At 37.1% G+C, this 18700-nt stretch overlaps 1 protein-coding gene across 1 annotated transcript in view; it reads left to right on the forward strand.

Annotated features, from left to right (window-relative positions):
- Window positions 1–11583, forward strand: part of AGO2 (argonaute RISC catalytic component 2) — a 93069-nt gene extending 81486 nt beyond the window's left edge. Inside the window, exons 15-19 of the mRNA XM_074942936.1 lie at window positions 312–506; window positions 1358–1492; window positions 7853–7954; window positions 10012–10211; window positions 10790–11583. Coding sequence (XP_074799037.1) covers window positions 312–506; window positions 1358–1492; window positions 7853–7954; window positions 10012–10211; window positions 10790–10898 — 741 coding nt within the window. The 3' untranslated portion in view covers window positions 10899–11583. The remainder of the gene's footprint in view (window positions 1–311; window positions 507–1357; window positions 1493–7852; window positions 7955–10011; window positions 10212–10789) is intronic.
- The last annotated feature ends 7117 nt before the right edge of the window (window positions 11584–18700 follow it).

Here is an 18700-nt window from a genome sequence, read left to right on the forward strand (position 1 = left end):
TTTTTCAGAACACAAGTTCATAGATTTGTTTCACAAATAAAATATTAATTCTTCAGTTTTAGCATTATATATAGTCACAGGTAGCCCAAAGCTCAATACTGAAAACTTTTCCCATGCACACAATAATTTTGACTGCATTTTCTCTTTTCTTTATGAACTGTATAGATTATAGCATTTTTAGTGAGGTAATGAATCATTAGTCTTTGTTTTTAAATGTGTTCTTTTAAAAAATAACCTTAAAGGAGATCCTTTGTATTGGCTTGGTATTAAGCATGGGTCATATGTGTGTGTGTGTGTTTGTTTTTAAACAGGTTGTAGGTAGCATGGATGCTCACCCTAATCGATACTGCGCCACTGTGCGTGTCCAGCAGCATCGTCAAGAAATCATCCAAGACTTGGCTGCCATGGTCAGGGAGCTGCTTATTCAGTTCTACAAATCAACCAGATTTAAACCAACTCGCATTATTTTCTACAGAGATGGTGTTTCTGAGGGGCAATTTCAACAGGTTAGATTCTTCACACTTATGAGTTGTTGCATGACTTTTGATTATACAGTATGCTAAATTGGAATTATGAAAAGAAGTAAACCTGGTTTCCCCTCTGAAAAGGTCTCAGGCAGTGGCCAAGCAGTGTAGGGAAAGTATCATCATAGCTTTCAGGATCTTACTACTTCTCCTTTTACAAAAGGATTGCACGTTCTTTCACAACAAAAGAAAATGTTTTAATGTCATTCAGTTTTGAAAATTGGGTGTGTATTTGATGTCTGGGACCAAATCAAGGGTTTAACATTGAAGTTTGAGTGCACAGTCTAATAACAATGATTTTTAAAAAATAAAAAAAAAAGTACGTAAGATTTCTGATTTTCTCCCATTTTTCTAAATCCTACTTTGATACATTACCTCTTTCCACTTGCCCCACACAAAATTGGCAAACATCTTTTTGTATTTATTTTTCTTTCTCAGAAGCCTCATGTTTTAATGAAGTATTTTAGTATATTTTTTCAGATATATACATAGTTTTTCTGCTTTAATTTTTTAAAAATATTTACTGAATAGTTTTAAAATAATTTCACACTTTATTACATTAAAAAGTTCATAAAATTTGGTAAGCTCCATGCTTGTTGTCTTCATTTGAATCATTTCTTAGACTTTACCCCATTCTTTCTCCAGTCTTTGTGGATATGCCAAATCCTCTTTCTAATACTCAACTTTGTATGAACTTCCATGTCTTTCTCCACAAGGCCTAAATAGCTAATGAGTAGCAGTATAATTATTTTTATAATCTGCTGGATGTTATTAACTTTGTATGCACCCTATTTATCACATTTTTCTGTCGGTTGTGTTTCTTTCTGACTTAGGTTCTCCACCATGAACTGCTGGCTATCAGAGAAGCATGCATTAAACTAGAAAAGGACTACCAGCCTGGAATTACATTTATTGTTGTGCAGAAAAGGCATCACACCAGGCTCTTCTGTACAGACAAAAATGAACGGGTATGTTCTAAATATTCATTCAAGTTTTGGCATATTGCCTGAATACCCCACACAACTGTATTAAAACTGCCTTCTATTTGAGTATTGGTAATTTTGAAAATATCTATGGATTAATGAGTAAATTATATTTGTGTTCGAAGAAATTTGCATTTGTCTAACAGTTGGTCTGCTTTGGGATACATATTAGGGGTGAGGAGAGCAGCAAACTCATTTTTGCCCAACGTCAATGGATATTCCCATCTCAATGTATTCCTGACACAAAAAAATTAGAATGCAAGGAGTTTTTTCTTAGATTGGAACACAGTTGAAAGGACTGTCAGATACATTTCAAAGACATTTTCTGTGGCATACTGAAAAACCATTATTCCAACTGTATATATATAAACTGTATATATAAATACATTTCAGTATTATGGAATTAGAGATGGAAGAGAGGTATGTTAACTGTCAGTTCCTTTCCCAATCAGTGCAGAATTATTCCCTTCGGTGCATTTTTTCTGGTGCTTTGTCCAGCTCAGTTTCAAATGTCCCACTCAATGTCCTTTCCTTAGGAGACTGTTCTACAGCCCAATAGATCATTGTCAAGATTCCCTAATACTCAACTCCATTTTTTTTCTTTAATTTCACTATTCCTAGTTGTGCAGCTCCTCAAAATTCCTAGATTATACATGTACCTTACCTCTTGTAAAACTTGGGATCATTGTAATGGGGGAGGTCTGCATTAAGGTCATAATCCTACCCAAGTGAGCAACCATTCACAAATAGTCCTAATTCATTTCAGTGAGATTACCAGTATTAATCAGAATTGTTCATATCAGAAAGGGTTTTCAAGATCTGGTCCTAATTTACTATTCTGGGCTCAATTCAGCACTCCTTTCTGAGGCAAAACTCCCATTTGATATTGGGGGGAATTGTTTCTGCATACGGAGCACTGAAAAGGGCTCTTAAGTACTAACAGCAGCCTTTTAAAGACAATCTGGTCTGAGCCACCAACATGGAACATAGGTTTTAAGTGTTAAAACATAGGTTTTGGTGTTTAAGAACTTCTCATTACTTATTCCATTTTCCTCCATTGAGATCTGATGGTGGTTTTATTCTTCAAACAATGAATTTTTAACAGTGAAAAGGCCAGTCCCCTTAGTAAAATTTTTCTTTTTCAACTCTTTCTTGAGGTTGTTTTACCAGCATGGAGGGAAGACGAAATAGCTACTTTGTGCTCCAAGCTGTCGTTTCTGGGCTTGGCAGTAGCACAGCACTATTGGTAATGGCCCTATGGCAGATCAGGGAATAGAACCCAGGTTTCCCACGTTCAAGTTCCGTGCCCTATCCATCACACTGCAGTTGCTGGGAACATACTGAGTTGTATATTTTGTTTCTTTGTTTGTGTTGGTCTTTTACTATCTGTTTCTAGTAGGGCTGTCAAGCAATTAATTGCATAAAAATATGTAAAGGTGGGAAAAGCTTTCTATGTCAGTCTGTAGGCTGTTGTGCTAAAGTTTTATCTGTCCCTTGAATTGGACTGAGGTCAGTGTTTCCTTTATTTGGCTTTGTCACTTAAAGAAAAACAGTTCTCATTACAGCCTTCAAATGCAACATCTGTGGTGTTGTCCTCCTGATATTTTTTTTTAATTGTTTGACTGCCCCTTGAAACTTACACTTCTGACATGCCTTTTATTCTCAATTTCTTGGGAGCCTTCATTTGCAAGGTAAAGTAATATCACTAGTATATACACCTACCTAAACTGCAATCTGAGCTTCTGCTGTCCAGTGCAGTTTCCTTAACTTCCTTCCCTGCCTCCTGGAGTGGTACTAGAGGATAAAAGAAGGTAGAAAAGTAGAAAACCATCCCAGCTAGAGCCACCTTTTGATCACAACCTCTTCTCTTGGGCTCTCAGGAAAAGGGTACAGAGACACACACCCCCCCCTTCCAATACCCTAAAGCTGGGAATCTGAGCCTCTGTTGTGCCAGAGGAAAAAACAGTGGTTTTACCCTCAGCAGCTTGCTGAGTCGTCTCATTTATTCTGTGAAGAGAGGAGATGAGAGACATGTTGAGGATGTGCTCAGGTAAACAAAATCTTAGCATGGAACTAACCCAATCACTGTCATTCCCAGCTCTTGCCTTACCACTGTCCGCTATCGACATGGCTGAGCTTCCCTCAGATTGTCAGAAGCCTGTGGGGCTCATGTAATATAACAAGTGCTGTGGAGCGCCAATATCCAGTCACCCCAGGATTGGCCCACGTAACATCTCAATAGAATATACCATTTCTCCCTAAACCAACAAATTCAGCACCAGGATAGACATGCATCCCATTGAAAATTTTATAAGTTGTTGAACCAGGCAGATTGGAAAGAAAAATGCCTATTATTATTTATATTACAGTAGTACCTAGAGGCTCTAACAAGATTGGTGCCCTGTTGTACAAGTCACTGTATAAACACGTAGAAAGAGACAGTCCCTCCCCATAAACCTTACAATCGAAATAGGGAAGACAGGCAAATGATGGGAGGAGAAACAGTTACAAGAGAAGTAAGTTGTCCACAATCTCACAGCACGTCAGTGGCAGATCAGAGAATAGAACCCAGGTTTCCCATGTTCCAATTCTGTGCCCTATCCATCACACTGCAGTTGCTGGGAACGTACTGAGTTGTATATTTTGTTTCTTTGCTTGTGTTGGTCTTTTACTATCTGTTTCTAGTAGGGCTGTCAAGCAATTAATTGCACGATTAAAAAGATTAATTGCATATTTAAAAAATAATAGAATACCATTTATTTGAATATTTTTGGGTGTTTTCTACATTTTCAAATATACTGATTTCAATTAAAATGCAGAATACAAAGAGTACAGTGCTCATTTTATATTAATTTTTTATTACAACCTAATACAAGTACTGTAATGCAGTCTCTTTATCATGAAAGTTGAACTTACAAATGTAGAATTATGTACAAAAAATAACTGCATTCAAAAATAAAACAATGTAAAACTTTAAAACCTACAAGTCCACTCAGTCCTACTTCAGCCAATCGCTCAGACAAACAAGTTTGGTTACAATTTGCAGGAGCTAATGCTGCCCACTTCTTGTTTACAGTCTCACCTGAAAGTGAGAACAGGCATTTGCATGGCACTGTTGTAGCCAGCATCGCAAGATATTTACATGCCAGATGCACATGTCAGAGTCATATGTCTCTTCATGTTTCAACCACCATTCCAGAAGATGTGTCCATGCTGCTGACGGGTTCTGCTCAATAATGATCAAAAGCAGAGCGGACCGATGCATGTTCATTTTCATCATCTGAGTCAGATCCCACCAGCAGAAGGTTGATTTTCTTTTTTGGTGGTTCAGGTTCTGTAGTTTCCGCATCGGTGTTGCTCTTTTAAGACATCTGAAAGCATTCTCCACATCTCATCCTTCTGAGATTTTGGAAGGCACTTCAGATTTTTAAATCTTGGATCGAGTGCTGTATCTATCCTTAGAAATCTCACATTGGTACCTTATTTGAGTTTTGTCAAATCTGCTGTGAAAATGTTCTTAAAATGAACATGTGCTGGGTCGTCATCCGAGATTGTTAAAACATGAAATACATGGCAGAATGTGGGTAAAACAGAACAGGAGCCATACAATTCTCCCCCAAGGAGTTCAGGCACAAATTTAATTAACACATTTTTTTTTTTAACAAGCATCATCAGCATGGAAGCATGTCCTCTGGAATGGTGGCTGAAGTATGAAGGGGCATACGAATGTTTTGCATAGCTGGCACGTAAATACCATGCAACGCCAGCTACAAAAGTGCCATACGAACACCTGTTCTCACTTTCAGGTGACATTGTAAATAAGAAGCAGTTAGCAGTATCTCCCATAAATGTAAGCAAACTTGTTTGTCTTAGCAATTGGCTGAACAAGAAGTAGGACTGAGTGGACTTTGTTTAGTTTTTGAGTGCAGTTATGTAACAAAAAAAATCTACATTTGTAAGTTACACTTTCACAATAAAAAGATTGCACCACAGTGCTTGTATGAAGTGAATTGAAAAATATTATTTTTTTTATCATTTTTACAGTGCAGATATTTGCAATCAAAAATAATATAAAGTAAGCACTGTACACTTTGTATTCTGTGTTGTAATAGAAATCAGTATATTTGAAAATGTATTCTGTATTCGCGAAAAGAAAAGGAGTACTAGTGGCACCTTAGAGACTAACCAGTTTATTTGAGCATAAGCTTTCGTGAGCTACAGCTCACTTCATCGGATGAATGCATCCGATGAAGTGAGCTGTAGCTCACGAAAGCTTATGCTCAAATAAACTGGTTAGTCTCTAAGGTGCCACTAATACTCCTTTTCTTTTCGCGAATACAGACTAACACGGCTGCTACTCTGAAACCTGTCATCCAAAAGTAGTTAATAAATTTCAATTGGTATTCCGTTGTTTAACAGTGCAATTAATCACAATTCATTTTTTTAATCACAGTTAAATTTTTGAGTTAACTGCAATTAATCGACAGCCCTAGTTTCTAGTTGTGCTGGCATTGGCTATGGTTCTTTTCCCTCTCCTGATCTCCCTGTTGTTCATGTGCATGATTTGGCACAGAGGGATGGTAGTGGCTCTCACTCAGGCTTTTTCTGCAGAAAGAAACCTTCATTTCTGTTTTTATTTAAAAAAAAAAAAAAAAGTGTGAGGTTTTTGAAAAAAGATTAAACTGCAGCGGCAAGTGTCCATTAACCATGTGTCTACACATCTTTGTAAAGGTTATGTCTGTACTGGACAGCTTATAGCAGTGCAGCTGTACCCATGCAGCTGCGCCACTGTAAAATCTCTAGTGTAGCCCCTCAATGCCAACAGGAAATACCTCTCCCATCGACATAATTAATCCACCTCCAACGAGCATCAGTAGCTACATCAACGGGAGAAGCTTTGCTGCCAAAATAGCGCTGTCGGTGTAATTTATGTAGCTCGGGGGGGGGGGGTGTTTTTTCACACCCATGAGCGACATAAGTTATACCGACATAAATGGTAGTATAGGTGTAGCCAAAGTCCCTACGCTCAAAATACCTTTGCAGCTTACCTTCAAGCTTTGTGTTAGCTTAAAACCTAAATATGGCTATTTTCATCACTTCTTACTGTTTTTCTTTAAATGGCTTGGAGGCCGAAATAGAGCTTCTAGAGCAAAGTAGTTGTCTGCATGTAATAAAGAAGCTAAATTTCCCTTCGTAGTCCATTGTCATCAGAGAAATGACACCTCTTTTAAGTCTATACATGACAGACATGGAATTTCATTTACACGTACTCAAAGCGTCACAGCGTTCATGTTAATATCTCTTATCTTCAAAATATTTTATAAATCTTAACTAACCCTGTCTACACCCCTATTAGATACGTATAGAAGTTCATTTCTGTGTAAGAACTTGTGTTGTCCTTTTTCAGAGTGAAGAAATTGGAACAAAATTTCCCCAAGGTCACAGAGGGAGTCAGTATTAGAAATTAGGACTTCCTGGCTCCTAAACCCATACTCAGGCCTCCAAATCAGTCCTCTCTATGGCTTAATATCAGTCTCTTTTTATGCATTATTGGAACTACATTGCTTTGAAGTCTGTAGTGGGTTCAGATTAATGACTCCCAGAACTAATATATATGTGTACTACTTTATAGATGACACAATCCCAGTTAGGGAATTGACAAAAAATTAAGGGTTGTTTGCATACGAATCTGAATATTACACCTTGAGTTTAGGGAAGGGGCCTGCCTCCAATCTTCCTCTCTCCTTCAAGTTTCAGAGTAGCAGCCGTGTTAGTCTGTATCTGCAAAAAGAAAAGGAGGACTTGTGGCACCTTAGAGACTAACAGATTTTTGTGAGCTACAGCTCACTTCGCTCACAAAAGCTTATGCTCAGATAAATTTGTTAGTCTCTAAGGTGCCACAAGTACTCCTTTTCTCTCTCCTTCAGGCTCCATCAAGAGAGGCAACAGTGGAATAATCCCTCTTGGAATGTTAAAATGAGAATGGGAGGTGATCAGCCAATGGCAGGAAATTTTCTGTAAATTTTACCAATTAGTATTGAAGTTTGACTGATCGAAGAAAGGAATGAGTAACTCATGTTTTTTACTGGTGTATCTGAATTGCGGCAGCCCCACTTCAGGATTCCTAGTTGAATAAATTGTCACTTTTTCTAGTCCCTAGTGTTTGGGGTTTTGGGGGTTTTTTTGTTTTTTAAAAAAAAAGAGTTATATTTTGGGATTCTTGTTTATATTATAGTTTTAGTGTTTGTTTCCTTGAATATACTTTTTATTGTCCAATGGAAGGAAAAAAATTAAGTAAACTGTCATATACCTTATGGTATTTTATGATTTATTTTGTTTACATAGGTTGGAAAAAGTGGAAACATTCCAGCAGGTACTACAGTGGACACAAAAATCACCCATCCATCAGAGTTTGACTTTTACCTTTGTAGTCATGCTGGTATTCAGGTATGCTTTTATTGTGTTAATCGTGTCCTTTCACTCTTGTCGGTGCTATCTATTATGCCTTTCCATTTCTCTGAAGAAAGTTAATAAATTAGCTCCAAAAAATAAACCACGCCCACCCCTAAATTCAATGGGGCCAATAAGGCATATATTATATTTCAAAGGTCATGCACTTATTGTGCTTCATACGTTTTGTTATCTGTTTAGATTGTTAATTTTGGGGGGCAGGTACCTTGTTCTCTTATTTGTCTGAAAAGCATCTCATTTTTATACCTGTACAAATAAACATTTTAAGGGAAAAAATTTCTCTTGCGTTGAATTCACTTGCAAGATGTAGCAGACAGAGTGATTTTTTTTTTTTATCAGAGCCACAATTTTGTAGATCCTCTTACTAACACACACGCGCACGCACACACAAACTAGGGGCATGTCTACATTACAAAATTAAGTTTACTTAAGTCGACGTCCAGCCATCACAGTAATTAAAGTGGTGTTTCATGTCCACGCTATACTCTGTCGGTAGTTCACATCCTCACCAGGAGCACTTCTACTGACTTCACTGTGTGAGGCATTGTGGGGCACTGACAGCTGGAACCCTGTTGCCCAGGTACAACAGCTCTCACAGAGGTGGAGTTAAGTCAAGGTAGTGGGTGACTGAATGAATATCTGCCGAAGAATGACTTGTATCATTAGCCTATTGCCTTTCAAGGTCTCTCCGTTGCTCCTTGCTTGAATAAATAGGCTTATCATGCAATTTATGTGGGATAAAAACAGCCTTGCTTGTCACACAAGATACTTTAAAAATCCTGGGCAATGGGAGGTAGGGGGTTGCCAGATTTGTATCTATATTATCTAGCATTCCAAATGCATCCTATTGTAAGGTGGTTCCTGTCCAGTAGTTCTGTATATACACCGGCCTGGTTTGAAATTGAAAAAAGCTTAGCTATGCCATTTGGTTCCCTCTTTCCTTTTATATACCTTAAGAGGTTACCCATGCACTTAAGAAAAATCCAGTCTTTGCATCTGCATAGGGCATCCTCCAACACGTTAAGATGATTACAGTATCCAATTTTACTAATTGTCTTCTCATGCTACAGTGAGATTGCGTTGATCCTGAGGCACAGGTTAACTCCATGCTTAAGACAATTTGCATAGAAAAAGGATTAACAAAAATTAATGATATAATACAGAATAATAGACTGGCTTCCTTTAATTACGTGTGTAACAAATATCAGCTACCACTGTCTCAGAGTTCTTTCTTTCAGCAGCTATGCTCAAGGTTTCATGCAGGATAGGCGACAATTGGTCTTTTTCAACTCTCTCACCTCTAGAACAACGTATTAAGAAATATGGAAACAAAAGTCACGTGGTAGGAATTATTTATAGGTGGCTTAATGCTTTGCATTACCCTCTCAATGTCAGTCTCAAATAAAATGGGGAAAAGAATTTAGCCTTCCTATCACAAGGGAAACCTGGAAGGATATCTGGCTTAATGTGAAAGATCCTTCAAGTTCTTTATCCTTGCGATTCTTCCAATGCAAGATATTAAATAGGTACTACTGTGCTCCAGAACCTTCGTTTAAGGGAGAGTGGCAACACACAGTGAATGTTGGAGATGCAAACAGCCACATGCCAACCTTTCACGCATTCTCTACACCTGTCAAAAAAATGCATGTGTTCAGTGTGTGACAGAACAGAGTTCGCACTTCATATTACCATTATCATTATCAGGTGGGCATGCATACGCAAATACATCAGATTTATGTTCCATTAAAGGGAATAACACCTAAATGAAACATGTCAGGAGGGATGGCTTAGTCCCCTAAGTGTCCTTAATTTATATTTTGAACCTGCCTCCCTATAACTTGGACTGTGGGGCATAGTCCTCTGTCCATCCAGCAGGAGGATGTTGGGTAAGAGAATCAAGTTTGATTGATAGCATGTGGTTTAGTAGAGGTAACATACTTAAAATATAGTGTTTTCATTTTCTTTTTCTACTAGATGTGGAAACTGAGAACTTCTGAAAAGCCTTTTTAATGACTTCTGTGATCTGCCCTTAGGGAACAAGCAGACCTTCTCATTACCATGTCCTCTGGGATGACAATCGTTTCTCGTCAGATGAACTGCAAATTCTTACCTACCAGCTGTGTCATACATATGTACGCTGTACTCGTTCCGTCTCAATCCCCGCACCAGCATACTATGCACACCTGGTTGCCTTCAGAGCCAGGTATCATCTGGTGGATAAAGAACATGATAGGTGAGTTACAGTGTTATGAGGTGCTACAAAATTTAACAGGAAGAAGGTATGCGGCTTTTTAAATCTGGGTTCTGTGGCATTCTCTCTAAGCAGTTCGTGGGTAAATTTGGTTTCTGCTGAATAACAGCATTTGAAGAAGAAGGTTTATAATAAAACTCTGTGAGATAGAAGGAAGATGCTGCTTCTTTTTTTCTTTTTCCTTTTTTATAGTGTTACCTGTATGTACTTTCAAAAATTAAAATATGTTTTAAGGGTTGTTAACTTCTGGAATGAAGGAATCTTGTACCCCTTTGGTGGTGGATTCTCTTTGACCCTAAACTCTGGAATGCTGCAAAAGTGGTCCTTACATTGGTCCTCTTATTCAGTGGCTCTGAACAGCAGCACCTTACCTCCATCAGGGAAAGCAAAACTGTATTCCCCTTTTCAAGTTCCCAGTCAGTTTTGCTCCTCAGATGATCCATTTGTGGTGCTTAGAGGACGAGGCGATGTTCAAAAGAGTTGCTTTATTTGAAAATAAAATAATGTATTTTAGGAGAGGTAGGTTAAATAGGACTTCTCTTTTCTTTTCCCTGTCTTAGTGCTGAAGGAAGCCACACTTCTGGTCAAAGTAATGGCAGAGATCATCAAGCACTTGCTAAAGCAGTTCAAGTTCATCAGGACACGTTACGTACCATGTACTTTGCTTGACATGTTTTAATGTTTAGCGATTTAGTAGAGTTGGATTCACGTGAGACCAGCTGCACTTAGACCAACAGTTGCCCACGCTACAGTGACAGCCAGCAATGAGTGATGCATCTTTATTTTATTAGTTTTTCCATTTGCAAGAAAGCCTTCCGTCCGGAATTTCAGACTTGATTATGAACTGCAGACCCGTACAAAACCCCACAGTTGTTGGAAATGTGGTTTGCCAAAATCTCTAAGCTGCTTGTCAGAAAACAAACCCATATTTTGTAGTTAAATCAAAAGCTGTGATCTCAGGGCTAAAAACAAAACAAAACTTTTTCATGTAGTTTGCTATTCAATTTATTTGTGTGTTAATAATTTGGAAATACCTTACTCACGTCAAATTTGATGGGCTCAGATGCTGTGAGCTTGCTTTTAAAACAAAGAAAGAAAAGGAAAAGCACTACTTCAGTATTTATGAAGCCTTGATCATTCTGTATGCATTTACAAAAGTTTTTTATTTTCAAAGTGCAAAAAGATAATAATTCTGGTCCTCCACTGTCTTACAGGATCATTCTGTATGTCTAAGAGCAAATGTATTTTCTGAAATTTGTTCTAGAATGTCTTTTATTGTGCTGCATTTAAAGATTTTTTCATAGACTTATGAAATAATTTCAGAAAAAAATTAACTTGTATCTGAACCTTTAATAAGTCCAGTGAGATTGGCAAAAAGAAAATGTGCCATTCAAATTTTTTTAAACTTTTTTTTAAAATCATACTGACAGCTAATCATAGAATTTGTCCTATAGGACTCTGACACTTACTTTCCAAAGTTTCTAAAAGAATACGGGTCTGTGGTGATAAATACAGTACAATCCCTCACTGTTATGTTTGAATTTTTGGAAATTTTATATGTTTCACAGTATTAATGTGATAGACTAGATGCTATTATTTATTTTATTTACTAAGGAGTGCTCATCATATTTCTGTTAACATATCAAGAAAGCTTTGGATTTTAGACATTAAAACCGTATCATGGAGACATTATTATTCAAATGCAGGAATATGCAATTGAGTTGGATATGACAGAGGTCAGAGATGTATACAGTGTGTATTGTATAGCTTGTAATTTCTGGAAAGACTTTTTCAGCATGCACACAACATGGCAGGTTTCACCTGTGCATTCAGAGAGACACACCGTGAGACCAACATTCTCCATCCATTCAAGCACAAAACAATTCTACTTTATTTATTTGTTGATTATTGGTGAAGCAGCAGTTCAAATTGAGGAGAATGGTTCACTCTTTATAGTTTAGCTAGCCAAATTTAATAGAATCTATGCAGTAAAAATAACTCTTAGGAAACTTTTGAAGTTTACTTGTGGAAGAAAGTGAAACTCTTTGTTATACATAAGGTCAATAGTATGAGTGAGATTTTTGCCATTCTCTTAGGAGAAGCATTAATTGAAACTGATAATTATTAGACATATATGCTTCTGTTAGTTTGCACACTGGGTTCATATACATCATAATACATGTATAAACCATTGCACTAATTGTGACACCATAAACAATTTTAGAAGAGGATGGGGGGGGGGGGAAGCAAAAGTTGTTTATGCTGACTTGATTTTGTTTAATGTTCTCGTATGCTAAATCAAGTACATATTAAGCATGTAGATTTTTTTTTAAAGTTGCATTCTCTTCCTTTGTTTCATTCAGCGCGCGCGCGCGCTCTCTCTCTCTCTCTCTCTCTCTCTTTCCCTTCCCCCTGACAAGCATATTTACCTCTAGCCATCAAGGTGGGCAAACAGCCTCATCCAGAATTAGTGTCAGTGCCATATTTTGTATAGACTAGAACTGTTTGCTGTTGAGTAAGCCAGAAAATGCCCATCTTTGCTGCCTAAAAGGTTTAGGTGCATAATTTTGTGTACAAGTTCAGGTCTGCACCTTGTCGCACAGCATGCTGTTGCTCGTGTTGTTTGGCTGAAGCAACAAAGTAAATTCTGTTAATGGATGAGTCAGTCATATGTACATCATGCTAGTTTATTATTCCTGTCTTGCTGTTGAAATCAGTGGGCCAGAATCTGTTGTCAGTTATAGTTGTGTAAATACAGTTACTCCTGATTACACTGGTAACTGAAAATAGAATTCAGCCCTTTGTAATTACTAAGCAGGTTATAAAAGCCACCACTAAAACAAATTTAGCTGATTTGCAGTAGCTTTTCTATGATGAGTGTGTTGCACTTTTCTCTACAGTATTTTGAGCAGTGTAGAAATTCATTGCTGGCTTTAATTTTGGCACATTATCAGACAATTGTATGAGTTATTCTTTAAGAAGTTAAAATAATTAGTCAGCCATTTTTAAAATTCCATTGGTGGTTCTTGCTATTTGTTATGGTTAGGTGCTCAGGATGATATTCATCATCTTCTCCTCTTTCTCTGCTGCACAAACCTGGAGTAAATTACTTTACTTTATATGGGGAACCAGATACAGCAAGGATCCACCTCAATCCCACATCCTGAATTCAAGGTAGATCAAAGGGCTATGGTGCCTCCTCCTGTGGCTTTTGTTCTAGTCTATGGGCTAGAATACCAGGTGCTTCTCCAATGTGGGAGTTCCAGTCTACTGGCTCTGTGCAAAGATCCAGAAGCCCCCACTCCAAAGACCCGTAACATGCAGCCAAGATATCCAAAAGGCATGGGTGCAGAGGATTGCTGTGGGGGTTCTGCAGACACTCCACCAAAGTGTCTGTTGCCCCTATGTCCTGTTAGCACGAATGGGAATTGTGTGCAGTTCCCTCAAATGTAATGAAGGATGCAAACCCCTGAGGAATGATTGTCAGTATGGTGGGACTGGGGAGTTTACAGTTTGTAGATATATATATTAGCTAGAGTACTCTAATTTTTAAAATGGCTTTGATTTTTTCCTAATGAAATATACAGTGAATTAGTCCATCATATAATTTAATTGATTTAAATATTTTTAGGAAAAGTTTTTTAATGGGCAATGCACTTTGAAAAGTAGGCACTCTGTGTGCATAACTGCTTTTTGTAAAGATTAATATAAACAACATGCATAGACCAAAACAGCTCCAATCAAATAAACAATACACCTTTATCCTTTTCAGTTTACTCCAGCCTGCAAGGACAGCAATATCTCGGGTAAACGTGTATAAATTTACCCACAAAATATTCTCTCTAAGAACTAAGGAAAAGTGGTTGCAAAATATTGTGTATACGAAGTTTAGGATTGTGACACATGCCCACAGATGCTATTGAATTCATACGTAAGGCTGATAGTTTTAACCATTAAGTCACTGGTTCAAATTCAACTCAGGTCAGCACTAACCAAAAGTACTTACTATCTGCAATTCGTTGGCCTGTGCAAAAAGATATCTAACTCCAGTTGCTAGAGAACCATGAAGCAGACCCTCTTCTGTTACAGTGGTTCTGCTCTGAGCTACATTTGCACCAATTGCAGCAATGGTATTTTGTATCTTGGTCTCATGATTGGTGCAAATTGGCCTTCTTGTTAGCAAAACCAGGTCAGGATTGAACAATGTGGAACAATTGTGTGTTCACAATGTACCGTTTTCTGGAAAAACGGGATCCAGGCTCTACAACTGTCAATCTCAGATCCTTTATTAGCATTATATTTATATAAAAATGATCCTTATGAAAAAGGCTGATAAGTGATGGACACGTTAGAAATAGGTATGTGAGGTTTTACATTGTGTGTGTGTGTGTGTGTGTGTGGGAAGATGAAGGGTTAAACAATTCTGAGTTAAGTGTCAGCTATAACTTTGAATTTCCTGCCTTATTTGTACTAAATATTAACACTACTGAAATATAGAGAGACTTCAGAGGCTAATAGAAATGCTGCTATTCAAAGGTGCAAAACAAAACCAGCAAAGATAAAATATTCAATGGAAGCCATTTTTTAAAAAAGCTAGATACAAAACTACTATTGGGCTCTGTTGTGCCTTTTTAGGTACTTCTGGTGTTTGGGCTGATGGAGGGTTACACTGACCCAGTGGGATTGCTCAGAGTCACAAAGCCTTTTGGAGCACCTGGGAAAACTGTTGAATCACCCTTTAAGAGGTTGTACTCTGCTAGCAGTTGCTGGTGAGGGATGGAGTTTATGCTTCTGCGTTCTCCCCTCTGCCCTCTTTGGGTTAACTGTTTGTTTGAGGTAGCCCTTGCAGTCCTTGCACCTTCCCTTCCCCGCCTGCTTTGCCCTAGCCCATGTGTAGTTGCATATTTGTCAGTTTGCATTAGTGTGCATAGTTTTGACTTGATTCAGACTAAAATACTTTCACGCCTGTAATTAAATATTTTATTGACTATTGCATAGATCATTGGAATAGTTGGTAATCTATTTTCCAAAATCTTTTCATATTGACTTGCATATTTCTAGAACTGTCATGAGAAAAACCTTCAGGTGGCTTTTGTCAATTGCCCAAGTCACAAGGAGGTGTTGTGTGATAATCTGCTAGAGTCTGCTTGCAAATTTTACAGGTAATTATGCTAAAAGAAATTTCCATTGTGTAAGTGTGGTGGGAGGTGTTCTTGACCCCATTTCCCTCTTTCTTGTACTCTCAAACATATCTTTCACAATTATTTAACCCAAAATTTGTCTAGCATATGTTTAGTTTTCACGTTTGATTAACTTATTTCAGTAAATGTTGTGGCCTTTGTGTAGATTTAAATGAGTAGTCCGATCCAAACAAGGCTTGATAAAAAATGATATATTTATTAGTAAATCACTTTTTTATTATTAAGATTAAAGGTGAAATTTTCAAAAAGGTTTAAATCACTTTTGAAAATGGCACTGAAACCCATATTTTTAAAGGTATTTAGGCATTGTGATGCTGAGCACAGCAACATCTAAATATCTTTAAACGTCAGGGCCCTAGTCAGTTAGGCTCCAAAGTGCCTACATCATTTTTGAAAATGTAACTTAAGCTCTGACCTCATTCCGGCTTTTTTGAAAATTTTATCCAAATATTGTCTGGTTTGTATGTGCACTCAGGATCAAATTGTAATCACAAGTGCATTGCACTTTGCTGGATAACTCAGATTTTCTTTTGCACTTATGGATTGCAGCAGTAAATTCCTCGAGTTAAATGTGTACCACACATTATTGGAGACCCGATTATTCTCACAGTAAGTCATTAGCAAACATCTCATTCACTGCAATGAGCATGAGAGCAGGAAAAGGCCCTTCATTAGAATCTGCCTTTTTGTCTTGAAAATTTCAGTTAGATGCTGTAGGTTACAGTGCGTGTTTAATGGATTATCTTTTCTGACTAAGAATGCTGACATTTTAAGACTAGAATAGGCCAGTCCTGCAGCTTTTACTCGTGCAAAGCTCACACTAAAGTCCATCAGTTCTGCACAAATTATAAATGCAGAATTGGGACCTTTACTGGGGGATGTAGATGGAAATGTTGGTTCATTTGATGTAATCCAGAGAACACTTCGGGTGGCATAGATAAGCCATAAGACTTTTTATAATGTAAGAGATTTCTTACACATGAGAAAAGGAATGTAAATAAGTTCTCTCTCCAGGTTTTCACACTCAATGCCAGTTGTAATCAGATTATAAATAGTCTTCTTAATTGTTTTTTCTATTTTGAAAATTTCTCCAAAAGTAACATCTCCTTTGCTTTAATCGTCACTGTGGTTGTTAGACCCAGTGTGACTTTCTCAGTTTCTAACACAGGACAGTATATTTTTTATTTTTATATTCTATTTAGTAACTTGCTTCTAAATGCATACCTACAATCTTTTCTAAGGAAAATTTCAATTTAAACAGAAAATAATTGCACTGATTTTTTGAAAACTTCCCTTTTACTGTAACAGACTTTTTTGCATCTGCTGTAGCTGGTTGAAAATACTGTAAATAGTAGCATGAATAGCAAAACATTGAAATGTTCTACATACCATTCATTGTTGTACTTGCATTTTTAGAGATACTGCCCACTTTACAGTATTAAGATATGAGCTGTATATTTTTTTTTTTAATTTTATTACACTTTCTCATTTTGCATGTGGTAGATACATCCACAAAGGGTACAGTTTCTCATTTGCTTTCTGTAATATGGAGTCAGGTTTTTTTGTCTTTATTTACATAACAATTCTTCCCTAACCGTCTCCCTTCTACCCATGTTTTCTGCACCACACTGCACAAAATGTAAAAACATTTTGAAGTTACCAAAATTCAGATTGTAAAGCATTTAAATGCCTCTCTTTAATATCACTGGTAGATAATTAATAGCGCTAATATCTGTGCTAATAACCATAGCTCTGTAATGCATTTTTTTTTTTCCCTAGCTCCTTCCAGCACTTGATTCTGGCATCAGATTCTAAAGGACTAGTCTGTGAGGCAGTGTTAATAGAATCATAGAAATTAGAGATGGAAAAGCCTAATGTAGCATCTAGGCTATTCCTCTGCTGATGCAGAATTGTTCCCTATAGTATTTTTTAGAGCTGTGACTTAGGAAACAGGGCTACCAAGTTGCCTTCTTGGTCACCCACATTAGAAAGCCACCAGTCTAATGATTTGCATTAATTGATTGTTTGCTTCTTAGAGGCTGGAGAGACCAAAACTACAGCACTCCTACTGTTTTATACACAGTACGTTGGTAAATCTCTCCTCTCAGCTCTAAGGCTTAATGGCTGTAGTGTATAGCACCTTGGAAAGTCTCAAAGTGAGTCATTTTTAATCCAAAAGTTTGTGTTTAATGGTGTAAAGTGTAATCCATGATATAACATTTAAAGTTCTTCAGCTGTTTTTCCCCCATGTTTCTTTGTCTGAAGTGTTAAAGTAAATGTAATGGCTTGGCCAAATCACTACAGAAGGTGATTTCCTATCATTCTTTAGTTCGCAGCTAGGTGCAGTTAAAAGCTACCTCCTATACTCTTCCACAGATTAATATTTGCTTTTGAAATGCAACTGTCGTTTGTTGTAAACAGCCAAAATATTCCCAAATGAGCTGAATTGTTTGCTTCTGGCTTGAGAACTTATGTGCCATACTGTGATTCTTGATATCTGCTTGCCACTTATTATTTTTATGTAGGGCAGGTTGGGATGGTGTTAATGGAATGCTGTCTGTCAAAGTTTTGGAAATAGTGAGGCAACTGATTTCACAAGTCTGGCATGTTCATTTTCATTCATGTTTACTTTTGTTAATAGGGATACCACCTTAAAATAGTCCGCTCTTGTAGTAGTTGTGTTTTCACGCTGCTGTTTCCAAGCAAAAATTGTTTTCATGTGTTAGCTCTATGATTTGCTGAAAAATATATCATGTTTTAATTGAAGGTGACATTTGAAGGTGCTTGAAACATATTTTGAAGCTGAGACAAAAATTATGTATTAGAATATTTTTTTAAAATACCTTTTAGGTAATTTTGAGATTGTAACCTTGAAGATACTATATTCCAAGTGATAAGGATATAAATTTTAAACACAGAAAATGTCTTGAATATGTTTGTATTGTGAATATGTGCTCTCAATAACGTGCAAGGCCTTGGCCACACCTCAGATCTTAAAATAAGTGCACATACACAAAAGGTGCTTTGAATGATCTAAAACTGAACTGTAGAAAACTCTGTTAATACATCATATTTTGTTTACAATGAATCCAGACAAGCTTCCTTATTTTGTATTTAACCACTTTGTTGTCAGAAATTTTATCAACTTATGCACAGTACATTAGCTCGGTATTATCGGAATTTTCTAAATTTAATGTTTAAAAATCATTTGGTTCTTTAAGCCACAGAAGTTGGCGAGTGAGAAGTAATTATTATATTTTTTTGCTGTTT

Source organism: Natator depressus, chromosome 2, assembly GCF_965152275.1.
Source record: "Natator depressus isolate rNatDep1 chromosome 2, rNatDep2.hap1, whole genome shotgun sequence".
NCBI lineage: Eukaryota > Metazoa > Chordata > Testudines > Cheloniidae > Natator > Natator depressus.